The sequence below is a fragment of the Anopheles aquasalis genome, chromosome 2, assembly GCF_943734665.1.
Source record: "Anopheles aquasalis chromosome 2, idAnoAquaMG_Q_19, whole genome shotgun sequence".
In the NCBI taxonomy this organism is placed as follows: domain Eukaryota; kingdom Metazoa; phylum Arthropoda; class Insecta; order Diptera; family Culicidae; genus Anopheles; species Anopheles aquasalis.
Genome location: NC_064877.1, coordinates 82,866,906 through 82,885,646, shown reverse-complemented (window position 1 = coordinate 82,885,646; position 18,741 = coordinate 82,866,906). Strand labels below are relative to the sequence as shown.

The 18,741-nt window shown below is 48.2% G+C and overlaps 1 protein-coding gene across 2 annotated transcripts in view; it reads right to left on the bottom strand.

Annotated features, from left to right (window-relative positions):
* Positions 1–18,741, bottom strand: part of LOC126572424 (ATP-binding cassette sub-family C member Sur) — a 40,491-nt gene that overhangs the window by 13,390 nt on the left and 8,360 nt on the right. For both annotated transcript variants that reach the window (XM_050231734.1, XM_050231735.1), the window contains exons 5-10: positions 13,215–13,445; positions 8,970–9,968; positions 5,472–5,609; positions 4,851–5,013; positions 2,972–3,913; positions 2,777–2,882 (exon numbers count right to left, since the gene is read on the bottom strand). In XM_050231734.1, the coding sequence (XP_050087691.1) occupies positions 2,777–2,882; positions 2,972–3,913; positions 4,851–5,013; positions 5,472–5,609; positions 8,970–9,968; positions 13,215–13,445 (2,579 nt within the window). The remainder of the gene's footprint in view (positions 1–2,776; positions 2,883–2,971; positions 3,914–4,850; positions 5,014–5,471; positions 5,610–8,969; positions 9,969–13,214; positions 13,446–18,741) is intronic.

Sequence of the window (18,741 nt, the reverse complement as noted above, 5' to 3'; positions counted from 1 at the left end):
AAACCGTCAAAACACTGATTGTTTGTACTGTCCCACCACCATCCTTTCCACGCTTCCTTCCTTTTCATATGTTTCATTTGACGCTCTCTCCATTTCTATCCGACACCGTGCAATGGCTTTGTTTATAATAACTGAACCGTGTGGAAGTAACTCCGATGCTCGTCCCGTTGGTCACTCCGCGCTTGGTTCGCGAAGCGACTTCGTTCGAGTTTTTTTTCCTCATTTTTTAGACTGACAACACGTATGTATGTGTGTTCCCTGATATCCTGATGATACCTAGAGGCAAGGGTTCATTGTTTGGAGTACGGACTGCGCGGGTCACGTACGGTCACGAGACAGCATATGCAGCGGCACAGCACATCCGGGTTGTAGTGCTTCCTGGAAGCTTTTCTTTCCGCCGATCAATCGACGGAAGCTCTTCGATTTTCGTACGGGGAATTTCAGGAAAAAGGATATACAGATTGTTTGTTCAGCCAGGTGCGATGTAGAAAGATTGTCATTGATGCTTCCGCTGCTCTATTTAAGGACTGCTGTTCACGATACTGATGAAAATTTAAATAACATTTTGAACCTGGGTTTTCTTTAGTTTCTGCTTCTTACGAATTTATTGAAATAATGTTTCATCGCCAAAAGTTTCATTCATGCTGCGACAATTTAGCGCAAATCATAATGTGAACAGATAATAGAGTGTAAAAAGCATTCTCAACTACATAACTCTATTACAGGAAACGTAAATGCTTCGCTTTGTGGTGCATTTCCTGCTTTGCATACTGCATTCCATGTTTCCTCAAATCAACAATATCCTCCACTCCACAAACGATGCACAACTGAAACAAACGGCATCCGAAGCGTAACCGGATAGAGACCGAAAAAGGTGAACCGAAAATTCTTGAAATCTATGCTTCACGCTCAACTCGGGTACCGCATTTCAACCAAACCAAACGGAGAACAGCAGCAGCGCCGGAAAAAAAAACACATGCCTGCATACCTTTACCCGATGACACGCGATGCTCCAATAAATCGCCATAAATGGTCGTCAAAAAAGCACCGGCAAGCACCAGCAAGGCCATCCATCCCTTCTCGATACCATAAAACTTTGGTGGTGGTGGCCAAAGAGCGGCACAGGCACAGGGGAATGTGATCGTTATTTATGTTTACCCAGACCCATCGCTTCTGCGTTGCTTTTTTCGGGCACTGTCCGGGATGGTGGAACCTCTGGTCAAACGGTGGAATTGATTCTTCCGATGAATTTATTAGTTTAACTTTTATTCCCGTGCCCTCACCGGCACTTGGACATGAAAAAGGAAGAGCAAGTGGAACAGCGCAAAAAATGAACATAAAAAAGGGGGGAATGCCCAGCCTAATTCTACCGAGCGTGAGTTTATGTCGATGGCGGCAAAGAGAGTTTTTTTTTGCGGAAAGTGGATTATTAGGCTCCGCTAGTCTGGATGATGATTGCTTTCATATACACTACTCGTTTGCAAACACGAGCATGAGCCACGGTTATGGAAATTGCGTTTTGCACGGATCGGTTTTTTTGGACCACGGTATCGATCAGGCGAATGTATCGAAAAACATTAATTGGTAAGCTTTTCCGACATTCAAGCGCCTTTCAATCGAAAAATACTCTTGATATTTGACTGTAGAGTGTAAACCATTTGATCTTTTGACCATTTGAAACTGTAGCAAGAAGCCCTAATTGATTTTATCCCTCTCATCACTAGCACGAAGATCATTTTGACAACCCATCGAGCGACGCGGTGTGAACAAACCGTGAATTGCAACCTAAACCAGGCCAATCCTGCCCCGTAACTGTTGCCAATAGATGATCATCAGAGGCTATAGAGCTAATCACTCCAACGGCCTTCTATTGAGAGCTACCACCATGCCACCATCGATCAACGAATGTTCTCTCGAATGAGGAAAAAAGAGGACAGAAACATTCCAAACCAAAGGACATCCCATTAATCATCCGCCTAAGCAGTTTGACGTCACGGTACGCCGGCCTAGGTCGCCATCGAACACCGAAATTGATTGACATGTTGCTACAATTTTGACCATCAACAGCCATAGCGCTCTAGCCGGGTTTATGCTGGCAAAAGGCCTCCGAAATCGGGGCATCGGGGACCAGGGAGCCAGGGTGCACGGTTCTAATATTGAAAACACCAATTCTGAGCTGAGCGGTTCGGCCGGGGTTTAGTGTAATTGAGTTTTAATGTCGAAACCTTCCTTCCAAGCGCGATTGCCCGCGGCGACGGCGCATCCGCATATCATATTCAATCAATTCTTTCCCGAAATAGAAACCCGTGGCAATGTAATTAACAAAAGGGCCGAGCGTTCTAGATCCTAAATACCGTTGGGTGTGCTTCTTCTTGGTCCCTTCATGCGACAGTTTCGTGAATTTCGTGAACATGGACTTGGAGTTTTTGTTTCGACGGACGGATGGAGGGAAACTTTTAGGGCCAAAGCTCGCCACCACCATCAACGGGCTCAGCGGTGGTGGATGATCCGATGCTCCCGTTTCTACTTGAATGATTTTCCAACCGGAACCGGGACGGCCCCCACTGACCTCGGGTAGCCGGTCATGTGGGCGTCTAATCTCGAAGGCAACGAACCGCTTCTAATCAGTCCGATTGTCAAACGGTTGAACGACTCTCGGAACATTTGGTTTGGCAAAAGTTTTCCAAAGCCGGCCACCAGGGGACCAGACAGCCGTAGGCCAAAAGAAAGCCGCTCTCTCTCTCTCCCGCCTCTCGCCCCCTTTTCCGTTACTTACTTGTTCCAGAGCAGTTCACCGGAAAGATGATTTATTTCCTTGAGAAGGGCCGCCAGCAGGGACGATTTGCCGCTCCCACTACGTCCCACAATCATGGTCAGTTTTCCTGGAGTGTCGGAAAGGAGGGTGGAAACGGGGAAGGAAAGAAGGCCATTAGTTTTGCGCGATTGCGCATCACACCACGTTGCAGCTCACCTTTCGGGATGGTTAACTGTTCGATGTGCAAGGAACCATCCGGTGGACGGACTGCATCCACCGCCACCATCGTCGTCGTCGTGGCCATCCAGCGGAACCGTGCATCCTGGAGGTAGACCGCCGCATCATCCGGCACACCGAAGCGCATCTCCCGGGCCAGATGTTTCTGCTTTTGGCGACACTTTTCCAACCGTGCGCTCACCGATAGCTGACTGTTTTTCTTGAGCTTTACGCGTGGGTTGCACGCCGTCTTCTGGTACTTGGCCGGTCTTGGCAATCGTACCGTTCTTCGTTCGCAGCTTGCCGTCAGTGTTGCTTCGTCTTCGTCGTTTCGCCCCGTCCCGGAACGTATGGAGCGTGATGTTGAGGAGCTGATTGAAGAGTGCTTACTGGAAGGTGGTAGCTTGGTACGCTCCAAGCTCGATCGACCTTCACCGGCCGGGTTATCCGACGGACCGGCCGGATCATTGACGAGCGATTTCATGCTTTCCTCTCGATTCACCGTGGAACCATGATGCACCGACTGTGACTCCGGTTGTGATCCGGTGGCTACCCTCTCTTCCTGTTGGCCACGTAATGGATCCGTCTCGTGGTGGGACACTCCATCTTCCGGTGGTTCCTCTTCATCACCGGTTTCGTACATATCCAGCGAGGCATTACTACGGCTCAGGATGCGTGCCATCGTCCGGATACCCTCGAGTGAGCCACGTTCCACTTCCGGTTGGCTCAGGAACGCTTCTAATCGACCCGTGCTTACAATGGCCGATAGTGTCACCGGAATGGTGATGGGAAAGATGAACAGCGGAACGGTGAGCTGGTTAAAGAGGGCAAGCGAAGCGAACAGACGGCCAGCGGTCAGTTCGATCGGGTTGTTCTCGAGCCCCAGAAACACGGCGATCGTCACGATCGTAATCAGGACCGAGGATACGTGTGTCAGAAGCACTGAAAAATGTGATACAAATTGGCTCAAATCAATCTCAAGTGATTACAGTGTCAGTTCTATCTAATATCCTCGCAAATAAAGGATGAATTCATGGAACACAACATCCTTACGCTTAGTGCACCGAGCCTGTCGAGACTTGCTGTACATTGTTGCCAGATTGTTTACAATTTCTTTAGAATTCCTTGAACACAATGCATTCTCTCTGTAACACGCTGACAGGTTCTACTGAGCACGCTTGACGGACAGACAGTCTGTGTACCGAGGAAACTCTGTAGTCAGCACTACGGTTATGCACTGAGCCTCAAGAGTCAAACGTCAACATCACAGACAGAGTTGTTGCATTGTCCAAAGCCGGTTTCAGTTACTCAACCCATCATTTAGAGCAATATTTTTTAAATCATGTCAAATGCTCTCACAACTGGGTATTCTGAAGTCACCTCATGAACTGTTCACCAAGGTTAAGGGCCTCTAGCGGTTGAATGAATCATGCTCTGCTACTAAAGGTAGGAAGCCGGTTTAAATTGAAAGCAAACGAAAGGATCCTAATCAGTGAATGAAATGAAACGAAATTCCATGCCGGACTCCGAACCGAACCGAACCGGTGTACCGCGGTGCCGGTATCCCGGCAATTTCACGAAAAGACTCTAAGGCACTGGCCAGAACAGCCCAGACGGAGACACGGGACCGAAGCATCAACCCCGTTGTTGGCCAACAAGTCAACGGGGAAAGGAACGAGAGTGGCTCAGCGTGATCTGATGGCACCATTCTTCATTATAGGTAGCCAACCCCCACGCCCCCGCCCGCCGTGGACACATACCTATCGGGCACAGAGCCCGATCGCCCTGATAAAGCACAACCGACCGACCCCAAAAACGTCCAGAACAACGTCCGAAGGCTGGGCTGAGCTGTGCCGGTCACTGTCGCTGCAAAACTTACTCATTAGCGTCCAGTAGATCGAGTCCAGGTCGAGATGGCGTAGCTCCTGCTGGCGGGCGACGGATATTTTATCTTTGAACACACCCTCCCATGCGTTCAGTTTAATTAATTTGATCCCCAGCAGCACCTCGTTGATGCGTCGTAGCCGCTCGTCGGTGCATTCCTGCTTTGCCGGTAGAATGCCAGCGACAGGTGCCAGTCAGGGAGGGAGAGAGAGAAAAGGAAAGAGAGACGGTGAGTGAGGAACATTCTAAAGGTGCGGATGGTGCTGGAAAAACTATTCAATAGAACCTCGCAATCAGCTAGGGTTGGTCCGTGCCGTGCCGTGCCGTGATGATGTTAATAGATTTCTACCTCCGATACGTTGAGTCCAGGTCATTTACGACGATGAAGAACGAGACTTTTCAATGAAATCTATGCTACGCTGGTTAGCTTTTCGTCCACAGAAAGTAGTAGCAGAAACAGTGAAGTGTTTGAACAAAGGAATTCTTTTTCAAACTCCAGCAACGTTTAAACCGTTCTCCAATTTCCATCATCTCGTGTCTCGATTTACTTGGAACCATAATTAATGCGTTCATGGTACACCTTGTGCGCACACTTCCACTCCAGACGAGTACTTACGGAAGCTTTCTTCGAGTTGGCAGCCATTAGCTTGCCGATCAGTAGCTGCAGCGGTGTCATCGTGACGATGCAAACGACCGATCCAATTACTGTGCTAATCCCGAGCTGCCGATACAGCAGGTACATCACGACAGCGATCTGATGAAACCCAGGAAGAGAAAGAGAGAGAGACAGTAATTAAATATTAAAGTAAAAAGGATTTCGTTCCTTTCCATGCCAAAGTACATGACAGTGAGTAAGAAAGTGGACATAAATCATGACTTTCTACCGCGCAATCGTTGAAAGTGTGGCTAGTGGCTATAGTGTTTCGTTGTCGTTTCACAAAGTAATGAATTGAAAATGATGCTCGGTTCATTACTGACAGTGGTGGTTTCAAGCAAAAAGCATCCGCAAAGCGATCACAACCGCGTCCGCGAAGACTGTGTAGAGCAGCGAAGCGAAGTCTAGTCTCTCTATTACTGCATTATCATCATCTTCGATCAAATTAATGACGTCCGTCGTCGTCTGGCACATCCTGCGCACCTGCTTGTTTTGTGGGAATAGTTCCCCTTCCCTATCGTTCCCGGTGGATGGTCCCGTACCGCGGAACAATGCGGTGGTCAAACCTACCTTCTCGGTTGCGCCACTGCGTCTTCGGGTCACCAGAGAGCGCTCCACTCTCGAAGCAAGAACAAACAGCATAATGGAGAGCCACAGCAACCATAACCAGGATTAAGTACTTAGCGTTTTTCGCCCTCGTCCCAATCAGGACCGGCAAGATGATGGCCTTGGCCTGGTAGAGCACGCCCTAGAAAGCAAACACGAGTGAGCGAGCGAGCTAGAGAGAGGATGCGTTGCTCATTTGCTTTCATTTTGCATTCTATCCCCGTGACCAGAGCCAGAGCCAGCGATGTCCGACGTAGATGTCACTTCTAGGAAGCCCTTTTCCCCATTTTGGCTCCCGTTTGTCACTTTACCTTTTTCCGCCTTAACGTGGTGGTAGAGCGAGCGACAACTTGGCCCCGGGTACTGCCGCACTATACCGGTCGGCTAATGTCGCCAACTAATTTGTAATTTCAAATTATCACACTTTTTGCTGCTCGCTCAATGGCCAGCTCGCAGTCTAGAGTGTTCTACGCCAGGGGATGGGCTATCCGGAATGGGGGAGCTATTATGGTCCAAGAAACTCCACGAGCCCGGTACTAATGAGTGCACAGGCGGTGAAGAAGGCGGAGAAAATGGAGGGAATATTTTACCACGGGTGAAAGACTTCCGAAGAAACTCCCCTAGCCAGAGAAAGGTATCTTGGAGCTCGCTTTTTGAGATGACCTCATTAAAGATGTTCTGCCCCGGTTTTGGGGGGCCCAATGCAGGTTGTACTTAATATGCTAGATCATGAATGAAACATCCGTTTCGGGCACCATTCGACTGCAATCCGTGTCAAGCCCGTTGTAAAGCTCTTTTCTACCGACGTAACGGACCGGTTTAAAAAGTTGAATCGACGAAAAGTTTCTGGAATTCCTCTTTCAGATTCGAAATACCTCACTCTACCCGCTCTTTCCAAGTTGACCATTATTGGCCCCTTTTTGAATAAATATAATTAAACCAATCCCATCATCATCATCACCATTATTATCATCATCGTTTGTGACACTTTACGTTTAGATGAACATTGAAATCGGTACCGAACATTGCCTCACAATGAAGGTAACATAGGTAACGAGGCCAGTCTGGATGAAACTTGAAGCGCTCCTGAATGTTAATGGACACATAATGGTCATTACGATGCGATGCGTAACTGCTACCCTATCATATCACGGCCATAGTGAATCGTTTATAGGAAAACTTGCTCCTGCAGAGGTCAGAGGGCTCCGTTTCACTAAAAGCAGATGCTCTGACCCGTGTACCTTGTTTATCTTTCCCCTTTTCACTTTGATTCATCTGCTATTCTATGCGAAACGATCACGTACGGTCATGGGGCAAAAGGATCAGGGTATTTTTTAGTCAGAGTAAAGGTTTACAATGTTTTCGAAATTTTAGAGATCCTTTCCAGAGCAACTTTCGATCTGACTCGTGCACACAGATTTTGATTGGCTCGATGCTTTCGTCTTCAAACTCCTAATGATCCATGTTTTAACCTGCAAGTTTTAAAAAAGGCTGCAGAAAACTTTAGTTCCCTAATTTGTTTGACCGTCAGCTTTTCTCGCCGAGCTAATGCTTTATTAGTTTGCCAATTTACACCACCGTTCGGGCAGGGTCATCCGTCGAACCCCTTGGCACATCGGGCACATGCTGCCACAAACGGGAAAGTTATCATTTTCTATGGAAGCAATTATCGCGTCGAAAAACTTAAAAGTACCGATAAAACTTACTGGCCCAACACTCGCGCGATTGTTCGGAAAATTTATCGTAAGTCGTGAAGTGTCTGCAACGACCACCGACCACGACCAACTTTCGACTTTCGATGCACCGGAACGCGCAAACACAAACACACGCCACCAACGGTAAGCGATCGGCACAAAGTGCAACGCAATCAGAATAATTGAATATAATCACCGGCGGCCGTTGTTTTTTCGGCCCCCGTCCGAAGCGTTCGATGATGGCACTGTTATCACAGCTGCACCACCTGACGCCAACGCCGCTAGTCAGCAAAAGGGGCAACGCAACCGACAAGTGAAAGAAGGTCACAAAAACAGGGGGACGAGAAAGGAAACACAGGGAAAACGTAGGGAGCAACTCTTTATTGCATTTGATAAAGAGACCAGAGGCGAAAAGCGAATGACACACAAGGTGAAGGTCGAACGGAGCCAGGTGGCATCAAATTGGAGAATATTTATCGCAAATTATGTTATCGATAAAAAAATCAACCGGGCGTTTATCGCGCCCTTCGCCACGAGTGAAGCATCACTCCATTTTAATCAGTTCCATTATGCTGTTGCTGGTTGGAATCAAGTTTACTTTTTTGAAGACATTTATTGAATTACCTTATCAACTTTTCATTCAGTATTGGAAGCAAAATTGAATATTAATTCATTAAACATTTATCAATCTGCTTAACCAGCGTCTATGATGGCTGGATGGACCTTTTAACACTTTCACCATTGCCTACTAGATGTGCCAGGAATAAACTTTCATATTTTAAATCAACTGCTAGTACGGTTGCCAGATGCAGCAAAACCCAATAGCTCAAAGTGCATTAGTTTAATTAAATAAATCTTACCCATCTTATCAAGCGCAACATTCTCCTGTTGTGCAATAATGGTACACCGTTACGAGCATTACAGAGAAGTACAAAATGATGCTGCGTTGTAAAATACGCAGCCAGGCCATCGCGATTGAAGTGCCGTACGTCGGTAGGGTGTGCTGCCCGCATCAATGTTGCAAACAAAACAAACATGCTTTTTGGCCGAAAAACCTCCCCTGCGTACAAAATCTAAAACGCAAACGCGCGCGCAAATGCACACCAGTGACGCATTCCACTCCAAAGGTCCCATCTGCCCCCTGGAAAGTAATGCTTACCTTCAGCGGAATGGCCCATACGTAGTGGACCATCTTCACGAACGACATCACGTTGAACGCATCGTCCGACATTAGGTTGGTGATGGTGCCACTGTCAGTTATGCTGCCCATTTGTTCACCGGTACTACTACTGCTGGGTGCAGCATTTCCGGTACCACCACGGGTCGCTGTGGTTCCAACCATTTCCGTTCGGTCATCGTGAGCTCGATTGACATTGGTCGACGGATCGCGCGATGGTGGTGCCACTTCACCGTGGCCGATGTTTGCGTACCGGACCGTACCATGTTGCTGCACATCCGCCGTTGCGTTGACAGGAGCTAGTTCAGCATCGGCCACTACCTTCGAACGGTTGCGACTCCCCCCGACACGGTTCCAGTGGAGGGACCCCTCGTTCTCCGGTTCTCGCTGTGGTTCGCTGCTGCTCTGCTTTTCAGGGGTTGCGTTCGCTGCCACTGCGTGAAAACAGCTCGTACTAAGCAGGAGCGTCTTCCGGTACACCAGCCCCTGGAGTGCATTTTTCAACCGGATGCCTTCGCCGTCCATCAGGTGAGTGCTGGCCTGCGAAAGTGTACCCTGGGCCAGCGACGCAATCAGCACGAGAACGCACACGATCCAACCGTTCGCGAAGAACGACGACCAGCTCGACGTCAACAGAATGGTGGCCACTGCTGGTGGTTGCGGTGGTGGTTGACCAAGTACTCCCGCTCCCGCCATGCCAACGGGTGATTGATTCGATTTGTCGATGGCACCTTTCACCATCGTATCATTGCCCAAAATTAAGGACGCTGACACGGCGGCAACCAACCCCACGGTGACTGCTACGCTGCCGTCCGGATTGTGCTGCTGTGTCGTGGTCGACGCTATGTAATCGACTATATTGGAAATGCACAGTGGACCCACCAGAGCGCACAGATCGCCGGCCAGCTTCAGCAGTCCACCGACCAGAAACATACGCCAGCCGTTGCGCACGTAGCAGCGCCAGAGCGAGGCACGGGTGCTCTTCGATCAGGTGGTGGTCGTATCGGGGGAAAAAAAAGGAACAGAAATGATGATTAATGTAGATGTATTGCGTAATGTAATGTATTGCGCGAATTATCGAACAGTAAAACAGAGGGTAAGGAACAAGGAGTGAGGCCAAGTGAAAGAAAGACCACCTACAGGACACCTGGAGTGCTTTGATCAATCGAGAATCCCATCAAAATATCGACGATGGAAGCCACAACTCGCTGCATGTTTCCAGAGCACACTACGAGCAGCCATCAGCCCTATGCTTAACCTCAAAAACATGAATTTCGCTAAGGCTGCATGTTTAAAACGACCGTTAAATCGTTTGAAAACATCAAGTACCATGCGCCTCCATTATTGTTGCCGATGGAGGCGCATGGGCATTTTCTTTTTTTTCATTTTTACCCTCTCCGATTGCAGCAAACGAATGGCAGAATATTCCGAACTGTTTCTTAAGTCAGTTCTTCGTATATTACGCCTTCAACAACAAAAAAAAAAACACCAAGATTTCCCACAATCATTTAGCACCCACGTGTTGGCAGATAACATGCTGCCCACAGCAAACCCATCCGGTGCATTGGATGGCAAGAAGCGAAGCCACCCATCAACCACGAACCGCAATCGCGCTCGAGCGAGCGGCTGAATGAGAAGACTGAAAACGGTGTACTAAATCAAGCGCGCGGTGCGATCGTAAGCGACCTCCTCTCGCTCTCCTCGGAGCATACGAGCGAGGCGCCACCGGGGCCGCTTCCAATCCGATGTACCACAAAACCTCCACCGGATGGTGTTTGGTTGGACCGAAAAAAAAATTGCTTTGATTTATGTCGTGGTAAAAATTTGCAATGAAAAGAAAGTCCGAGACGCGGCAAGCGAATGGCATCCAGTGCGGAGCGTGCGATGCGCGATGATGGCGGTGGCAAAAAGCCTACCAACACCAGATTCTTCGGAGGACAAAAGATAAAGGGGAAAAAGAGAGGGAGGAGGAAAGAGGTAACTTCTTTTCGTAAAACGATAAAACGAAGAAGAGTAACCGGTCGGTCGTCAGCACGAATAATTGGACCCTGAAGCAAGGGTGCCAGCAAGCGGTCGGTGGCCACGCGGTATCGCTGTGAAAAGGCGTTGCCCTTTTCACAGCCCAGCCTAGTGGTGGTTCGTGTTTGTGGTGCGATAAGAAAACAAAGATAGCATAGCGCACCACACCACGCCATCCATTCCATTCATGTGCGTCCTTTGAGGCCTCGTCCTTAAAAATAGGAAGAGAAAAAAAACCCTCGCAGGTCCGTTGATTTGCATGGGAGCCACGAAGCCGCTTATCAGCTGGCCCAGTCAACCTCTCTCCCCCAGGTCCACCCTACTACAGTGGTTTAAAAATCCATGTTTTCATCATAGCCCTTCTCGCGGTGGACCGGCGGTAAGGGACAAGGCGGACTACATCATCCTGCACTATTCCCGGGGCCCCGGGACAGCATTAACGAAAGGCGCAACCTCTCTGTTAAAAATCTATTTTACTCACCAGCGTAAAGTGTTCCCCAGAGGATGGGAAGAGTGAGCGGAAGGGGGAGAGTTGGGCACACACCCACGCACGGTGTTGGCTTGACATTAATTTTTCCACCGCCTAGCCAAGGTGGTGAAGTGAATTAATTATCAGTCCGTGTAATCCCCTTTTTGTTGTCATTCTGCCGTTACCCCTTTCATTGAAGGATAGCAGCCATCCCTCTCCCCGAAGCGTCTTGCAGGCCTTGAAGCTTTGACATGGATCTTCCCTTTCCACGGACGCGGTAAAAAAAACACACAGAGAAATAAAGCAAAACCGTCAACCGGCGGCCCAGTTGACGCCATTCCTAATTTGCCACAAATTTGCCCGAAGCCGGCAGACGTGGAGTTGGCTGCTGCTGCGTGGGTCGACGGTGAATTGTCACCGAAAGTGAAAAGGGTTGTGCACGGCCAGCAAGCACTCACGCACGCACGCACGGTTATCCGTTTATACACCGTTTTCAGTGGCAACCGGGGAAGGGATAATGTGCTTCACCGTGCTGCCAGTGCCGAATCATGTTAAAGATGGAACAGATATGCGCGCTGATACCAGAGATGGCTTGCAATAGCCAAGCAGGTGCCTAGTGCTCTCTCTTGCTCTCACACTCTGTCTCAGAAGGATAATCTGCCCATTAGAGTGCTCGGACAATTGCATAATTCTGTCCTTGTCGATGTTTTTCTTTCGTACTACCTTTTTTTTATTTGTTATCCTGCTTGTGTTAATCCTATTTCCACTGTTAAATGCCGTAATTGACGGTTTTTTTTGTCGACCTTGCTAACTTTGCCACAACGCACAAATGCCATTCGGTGGAAAATACGTTGGTTGCCAACTTGCAAAGTTGCACAAAACATGTTCCCCTCGTGCCACGATCAAGCCAGACTTGCGCGACCCTCGGCGACTATCAAAGAAAATTAAGCAAAATTATGGAGAAAACTCTTCTTCGAAACAAGGACAGGACCTGGGGTGTGGAGAAAAACCTGGGCCACACTTTGGTGACAAGGTGCTCTCGCCAGTAACTTTTTGCCAAACAAAACTGTAAGCGAACTATGGCTTGTGGCATAATTAATCATGCCATTATTTAATAGTTACGACGACGACGGCGACGACGACGAACCCACTAAGAACGCTAAGAACGGGAGTGCAGAAAGTTATGCCTGCCTGCTTTGCGCCGCTTTTTTTCTCGCTCTGTCTATCACTCTCTTCCTCTCTTTTACTCTCTGTTGTCCAACGGTTAGACCCAGCTTAAAAGAGTAGTAAATGGGCGAAGAATGCCTTGACAAAGTAGCAAGATAACGGTCAAAAGAAGCCTTCCGGTTCCGTTTGCTAAAGGAAACGCACAGTTTGTCGGGAAGGATTGCTTCGATGAGCGGTATACGCACAATATTTGATTTATGTCCAATGAGCCCAACGCCTAACGCAGCAGTCACTGCCCACAAACGGGAATCGGACGCATTTGGACCAAAGATAGTCCCGTCCCGATAGTGGCAGTGGAGGGGGATAGAGGTTTTAATTCAAAAGAGATTCAAATTCCTGGCACACATAAGCATCCGCCTGAGCACCAGAAGAAAAAGAAACAACCAGAAGCGACCAAGAACAGGAACACGGCGTTGGAAACATCGGTGGAAACTATTTTACAAAGTTACCGCTCCATCAAAAAAGGGAACCCAATCCCCCGGGGGGGCCGCAGGACGCTCCAGTTACCTTACCTTGTAGCTTTGATAAATGAACAGAAACTGATCGTAGTGATAGCGGCTGGTGTCCTTCTCGTGCAGCGCGCCCAGACTCTCGAGCTCGAGCGGTTCCTGGTAGCCGCGCCACAGCAGCGGCACGATCCAGTGGAAAGTGATTTTCGACAGAAACGGCGAGTGGGGCGTCTTGTAGCCGAGCTTGCGCTCGTTCGACATTATCGATGAAACGTGCCGGCGCCCCGAGTTTCGCTGTGGACACCGCACGTTGACGGCAGGCATGAAGAAGAGAAAAAACAGACCAAAAAAACTCGATGAATGTTGGTTAGTGGAGGGTTTTCTGTCCGCTCAAAAAAAAACCCCCAGATAAACCAAGGATCACGGGGATCGCAGGGACCGGAACATGAAAGGGGCCGACATGGAATCCGGCCGGTGACCTAACTGCAAAATATGAAAAGAGAAGAAGAGGAAGGAAAAACCCCCGGCAAAAAGAATCCCAAAATAAAGTTATTAAAGCCGAAATCGATAACATGATTAATAGGATCCCTTTTAACGGTCCGCTGGATCGATCAGGATCAGGAGGGCTGGTGCCGTTGAGTGAAGCCGTCATCGGATTGCCTTTTTGCTGTCGCCCATTTCATTGCTGTAACCTCGCACTATTCCTCACTCGCTCTCTCTCTCTCTCTTGATTTTTTTTTCTGAATTATTTTTCTATGGAACGAAGCATAAAAGGAATACGATAGAAATCGAGAGCACCGTGATATGATTCATTGCAGCGACAAATCGGTGATGCACGTTGCAGGAAAGGAAAGCGGAAGAGGCAGTGTGTTGTTTCTCACCAACCTCATAAAAGCTACCTCCGGGGAGCAGGAGTGGGGTAACAAATACGAAAACCTAATATTTCCCATAATTCTCCACTTATGCCGCACTATCAATCAGCGAACTGAACCGATTCTGAACCGAAGTGGCTCGCTCTGGCCGATTGCGGTCCTTCCAGCGTGCTTTTGCTGTGGCTCATTTAAATTCACCCAGCTCGCTAACACTTTCCTTTTTAAGGGCAACCGAAAGTGACACGCTTTGACATCTTGAGCTCACCTTTCAGCACCGAGACTCCGGTGCGTTTATTTCGATTCATTTTTTAACCTTTTCCCCCGTCTTTCCTTCGGCGTGAAATCGATTCAGGCTGAAAATGAGCAATGGGCAACGGGTGAAGAGAGGGCGGAGGTATCCATTCCAAACCCCGTCACCCCGTTTGACACTCGATCAAATCACATTGCGGCAATAATTTATTCATGGGATCGGCCGGGAAGGAACTGCCGAGGCGGGGTTGAAGAGAAGCTGGCAAGAATGCTTTTGTCGTTGGTCGCTAGATGAAGAGGACTGGCTGCGCGTCTTGATCGTTCTAGAATTCTCAAGCAGCACGCACCCGGAATGGTGGGACCGGCGTAACCTCCCCGTGGTGGCTGCCGGCAATAACTGATTTCAATGATTAATAAATACCGCATCAATTTGAAGAGTGCAAAACGTGAGAGAACTTTTAGAATACACCCTCGCCGCACCTTTCGTTCACCCACTAGCACTTTCTAGAAGGTTGACAGGACTTTGCTAGAGAATCGTTCCAATATGTTTAGCGAATAACCACAAGAGGATTTCTTTTGGATTATTTGCGATTAAAACTGCAATAAAAGGTCTCTAAATTGATGCAAGTAGCATTTTGTTTATTATGTAGATAGGCTTATTGTAAACCCTTTGCTCGGTTTCTTGAATTGGTTCATTTGTAAATATTATTTCGCTTGTCTTAAATATGCATTTATGGTTAAACAAGAAGTTTTTTATGTAAAAAAATACTTTGCACTCCTATAATCCTTTAAAGCCTCTAACTCGGATCAGAATAAAACCATTTCACATAAATGATACTCACAGTGGCGAATAAACAACAAGTGTTTTGAGAATTTAATAGGCAATAAAACACACACTATAAACAACACACAGAAAAGAAATGTTTTACTAAATCCTGTACAGAAACAATTCTTCTTCTCATATTTCTTCATCAACCAAACGAAAAACGTTTCGATCATTACATTTCATTTAAAACAGCTTTAGTGCAGCTCAGCTTACATTCTGTTTACCAAATATCCGAACCAGCATAAACAACCGGCCAATCGTTAATGAAAGCGCCGGGATTTCCCTCGACAGTATCGCATAGCTTATCACGAGATAACACCGATATTATCATGCAACCATCCCTCCCTCCCGAAGGGTCATGGCCTACCTGGTTGAAGCAGAGAGCCCCCATTGTGGGCTTATCGCATCGCATCGGCCGATTAAACGCTAAATAATGCTCCACTTCGGTCCCTGTTTATGCACGTGTCATCCAACAGGCGACCACTCATGCACCGAGCAACAGCTCCCACAGCAGTGAAAACAATTCCACACACAAAATAGCAGCACCCTTCGCCTCCAAAGGAATAGGGGGGGACAGGCACACGTGAAAATTCGCCTCCCCCTACAGCCCAACAGCCCTCATAAACACCCAGTATCCGGTAACAATGCAGCACACCTGTACGACCTGTCCGTGCAGACATTTGTCAACACCTCGCGCGATGCGCCCCTTTTTTTGCTTCCCTCTCCCCTATGTGCCCGTGTGCATGTGTGTATTAGTGGAAAACCCATTGATTTATGCGCCACGAACCACCGATCGATTTCGGCCACAAACCACGACGACCATTTCCGTTGCCTGCCCACCACACCGGCCACAGGCCATTACGTGATGCCATGAGCCCCTGTAACGCATGCTCTCTTCCCATTCCCCTTGCACGCCTGATGATGGGTCTGATGGCCGTGAAATGACAACGGCGCGCCACGAGTTGTGGCTTCGGTGGATCGATTTTGTTACAAAATCCAACCCCAAACCGCAAAGCATACAACCCGTTTACATGCCACATTGTTTGTGTTTTGCCTGTTCCAGGGGAGAGGGGTTTGAGAATTTGCTTCAGCCCGTTCGATATGGTTTAACCGTCCATCACAACCACACTGGGCAGATTAGAAGTGAGGAAATGGTTAGCGGCCGCTGATGGTCACTTTCTGTTACTCAGCCAGCATGCCAGTAGCTTTCGAGTGTGACAACGAGTTTGCAGTTGATCACAAATGTAAATGTATCTTCACGTGATCAAAGCGTTTTGCAAATCATCCTGAAATGTAAACTTGACAAGCAAATGGCCTTGTTCGGAAATTAAATTGTTAGGCGTAATGGCCTTCAATCCGTCCATTTTTATAGTTCAGACTCATAAACACACCCAAAACTGTGCTTGAAACTGTATTTATGCTTTCAAAAACTGAAAACTAAGCCATGAACTTTCAACGCATTGACACACCTCAATGGCGGCCACTCCAGACTCTTTCCACGTGAACTGCCAAATTCCCAACCTCCAGCAGTTCTCTTTACTCGGTGGACATTGGTAACGGTTCTCCAATAATGCCGAAGCAGAAACTTTGCACAAAACTTCTCATGAAAAATCCTCTTAAAAGTGGGTGTCGTATCGGTGGCAAGAACCAACATCGCATTGGCTTAAGAAACGTTGAACCAATCTAAACGCTACTTTATTGCTTTCCCTGACTGCCCGTCCTATGTGTTTCCAGTTCGAGCTTAAGTTCCGTTGCGTTAACCACACTCTTGCCCGCTGAAACCGAATGTACCGCTCCACGGTTTCCACAAAATCGCTCGATGCATTTGAAATGTCATTCCATTTGCAGGCGCACTGCGCTACCAATGCTGACCGCAGAATGCGCTCACCCTCGGTGTAAAACTTTCACATTCGTTGGCAGCCGAGTCGTCCGGCCCGACCCGAAGGACATGGGCATGGCCAGCCGACTCGGTAATTCACTTAATCCCTGCGCCGAAAATTACTACACCAACTAATCGTGCTACATTGTGTAAACTATTTTCACTTCGCACAGGGAGAGAGAGAAAGAGGGCAGGAACCGACACAGAGTGTCCCTCTCTGTTTGCCTTCGTTTCGATCGTTTTGTTTTCGCGTCGCACCCAACCGGGCATCGTTGGAGAACGCGGCAGCCCCGGAACGGTACAAGTTTTTATGTACACCAATCTAATTATAATTATGAACTAAATTTGACTCCCAAAGCGGACTCACACGCCAATCCCGGTACCACCCGGTACTCCGGTGCGGTGAAATTTAAACTCTCCCAATGGAGGACCCCAGGACCAAGAGTCTCCGCTCCTGGGATGGATGTTCCGAACGACCGAGGACACTTTGCGAACCCGTTCGCCGTTCGCTGGATTAGATCCACACGACCAGCACGACCTAGCCCTTTACAAAAGTGACCATGGACGGCGTTTTAGATCGCAAACGAGTCCCCATCGAGATATCGTCCATCGAATCTCCAACTTGGAACAGCCGCGCAGCGCATTCCTGACTGTCTCAGTCACGTGACCGACGGACGTCGAGTGCACCGATGCATCGAAAATGTTATGCATTTTTCGTGTTTATTTTCTGTTGCACAGGGGCGCGCCGCTGCCCTCGACTCGGACGGATTGGACGACAAACTGTCATGACAAATGCACGGGCGCACACACGCCAGACGCCCTGCTGTGTCACTCAAAGCAAATCGCTCGTGTTGCCCCGAAGCCTCAACATCAGAGCAGGGACAGCAGCAGCAGCAACGACAACAAGAATATAAAAAAAAAACCAGGACCCCGCAAGCCTCTTGACCTCCACGCGTCATCTGCCGAACCAGGGGGACGGCTGTCAGGACGATATAAAATCCATAAAATTTATGACATTCGCTGCTGCTGCTGCTGCTCTTCAGTTCGCTTGGTGATCAGTTTTTTTTTTAATATATTTTTTGTTTCGATTCCAGTGCCCATCGAGGGCTTTTTGAAGTTCACCAACAGTCAACTCCAGAGGGGGCTGGGGATGGATTTTTACTATAAAAACAAATTATGCTAAATGTATGCTAATTGCTGGCCCATCCTCGAGCACTGGACTGGTCTGGGACGATAATCCGGGATAAACAGTGTAGATAGTACACTCGGTTCGCTTTATGATGTCCTGTCACCAGCACACAAATCACTGGCCACTGGTCAGGTAGCTCAACGAGAGAGCTAGCAAGAGCGAGAGAGAGCCCAAAGCGGCCAGTGTGTAGAGTGTATTCCTCGCTGTCCACACTGAACTGACTTTGTAATGAAGTACACCGGTAAGGCTTGTGAGCAAATTGAATTACGGTGTCATCATAAGTGTTTACCGTTAATTACACACAAGCGTTACCTCATCCTTTCCCCCTGGTGGGTGTGTAAAGTGGTGTTTAAGGTTTTTATTATTTTCCCCCCGTCCGGTTCGGTTTTGTTTTGCTAATAACAAAGTGTTGAGTGTTGCCAATGTAATGAAGTGACAATGTGCTGTTCTCGGTGCAATCGATACATTCATTCCGATGTCTAGCATTGACCGCCGTGAGTTGCTGGAACAGTGAATAGATGGATAATCCCTAAGTACGGAGGGGCCGATAAGCTGGTCTGGTGGTTGACTGTAAG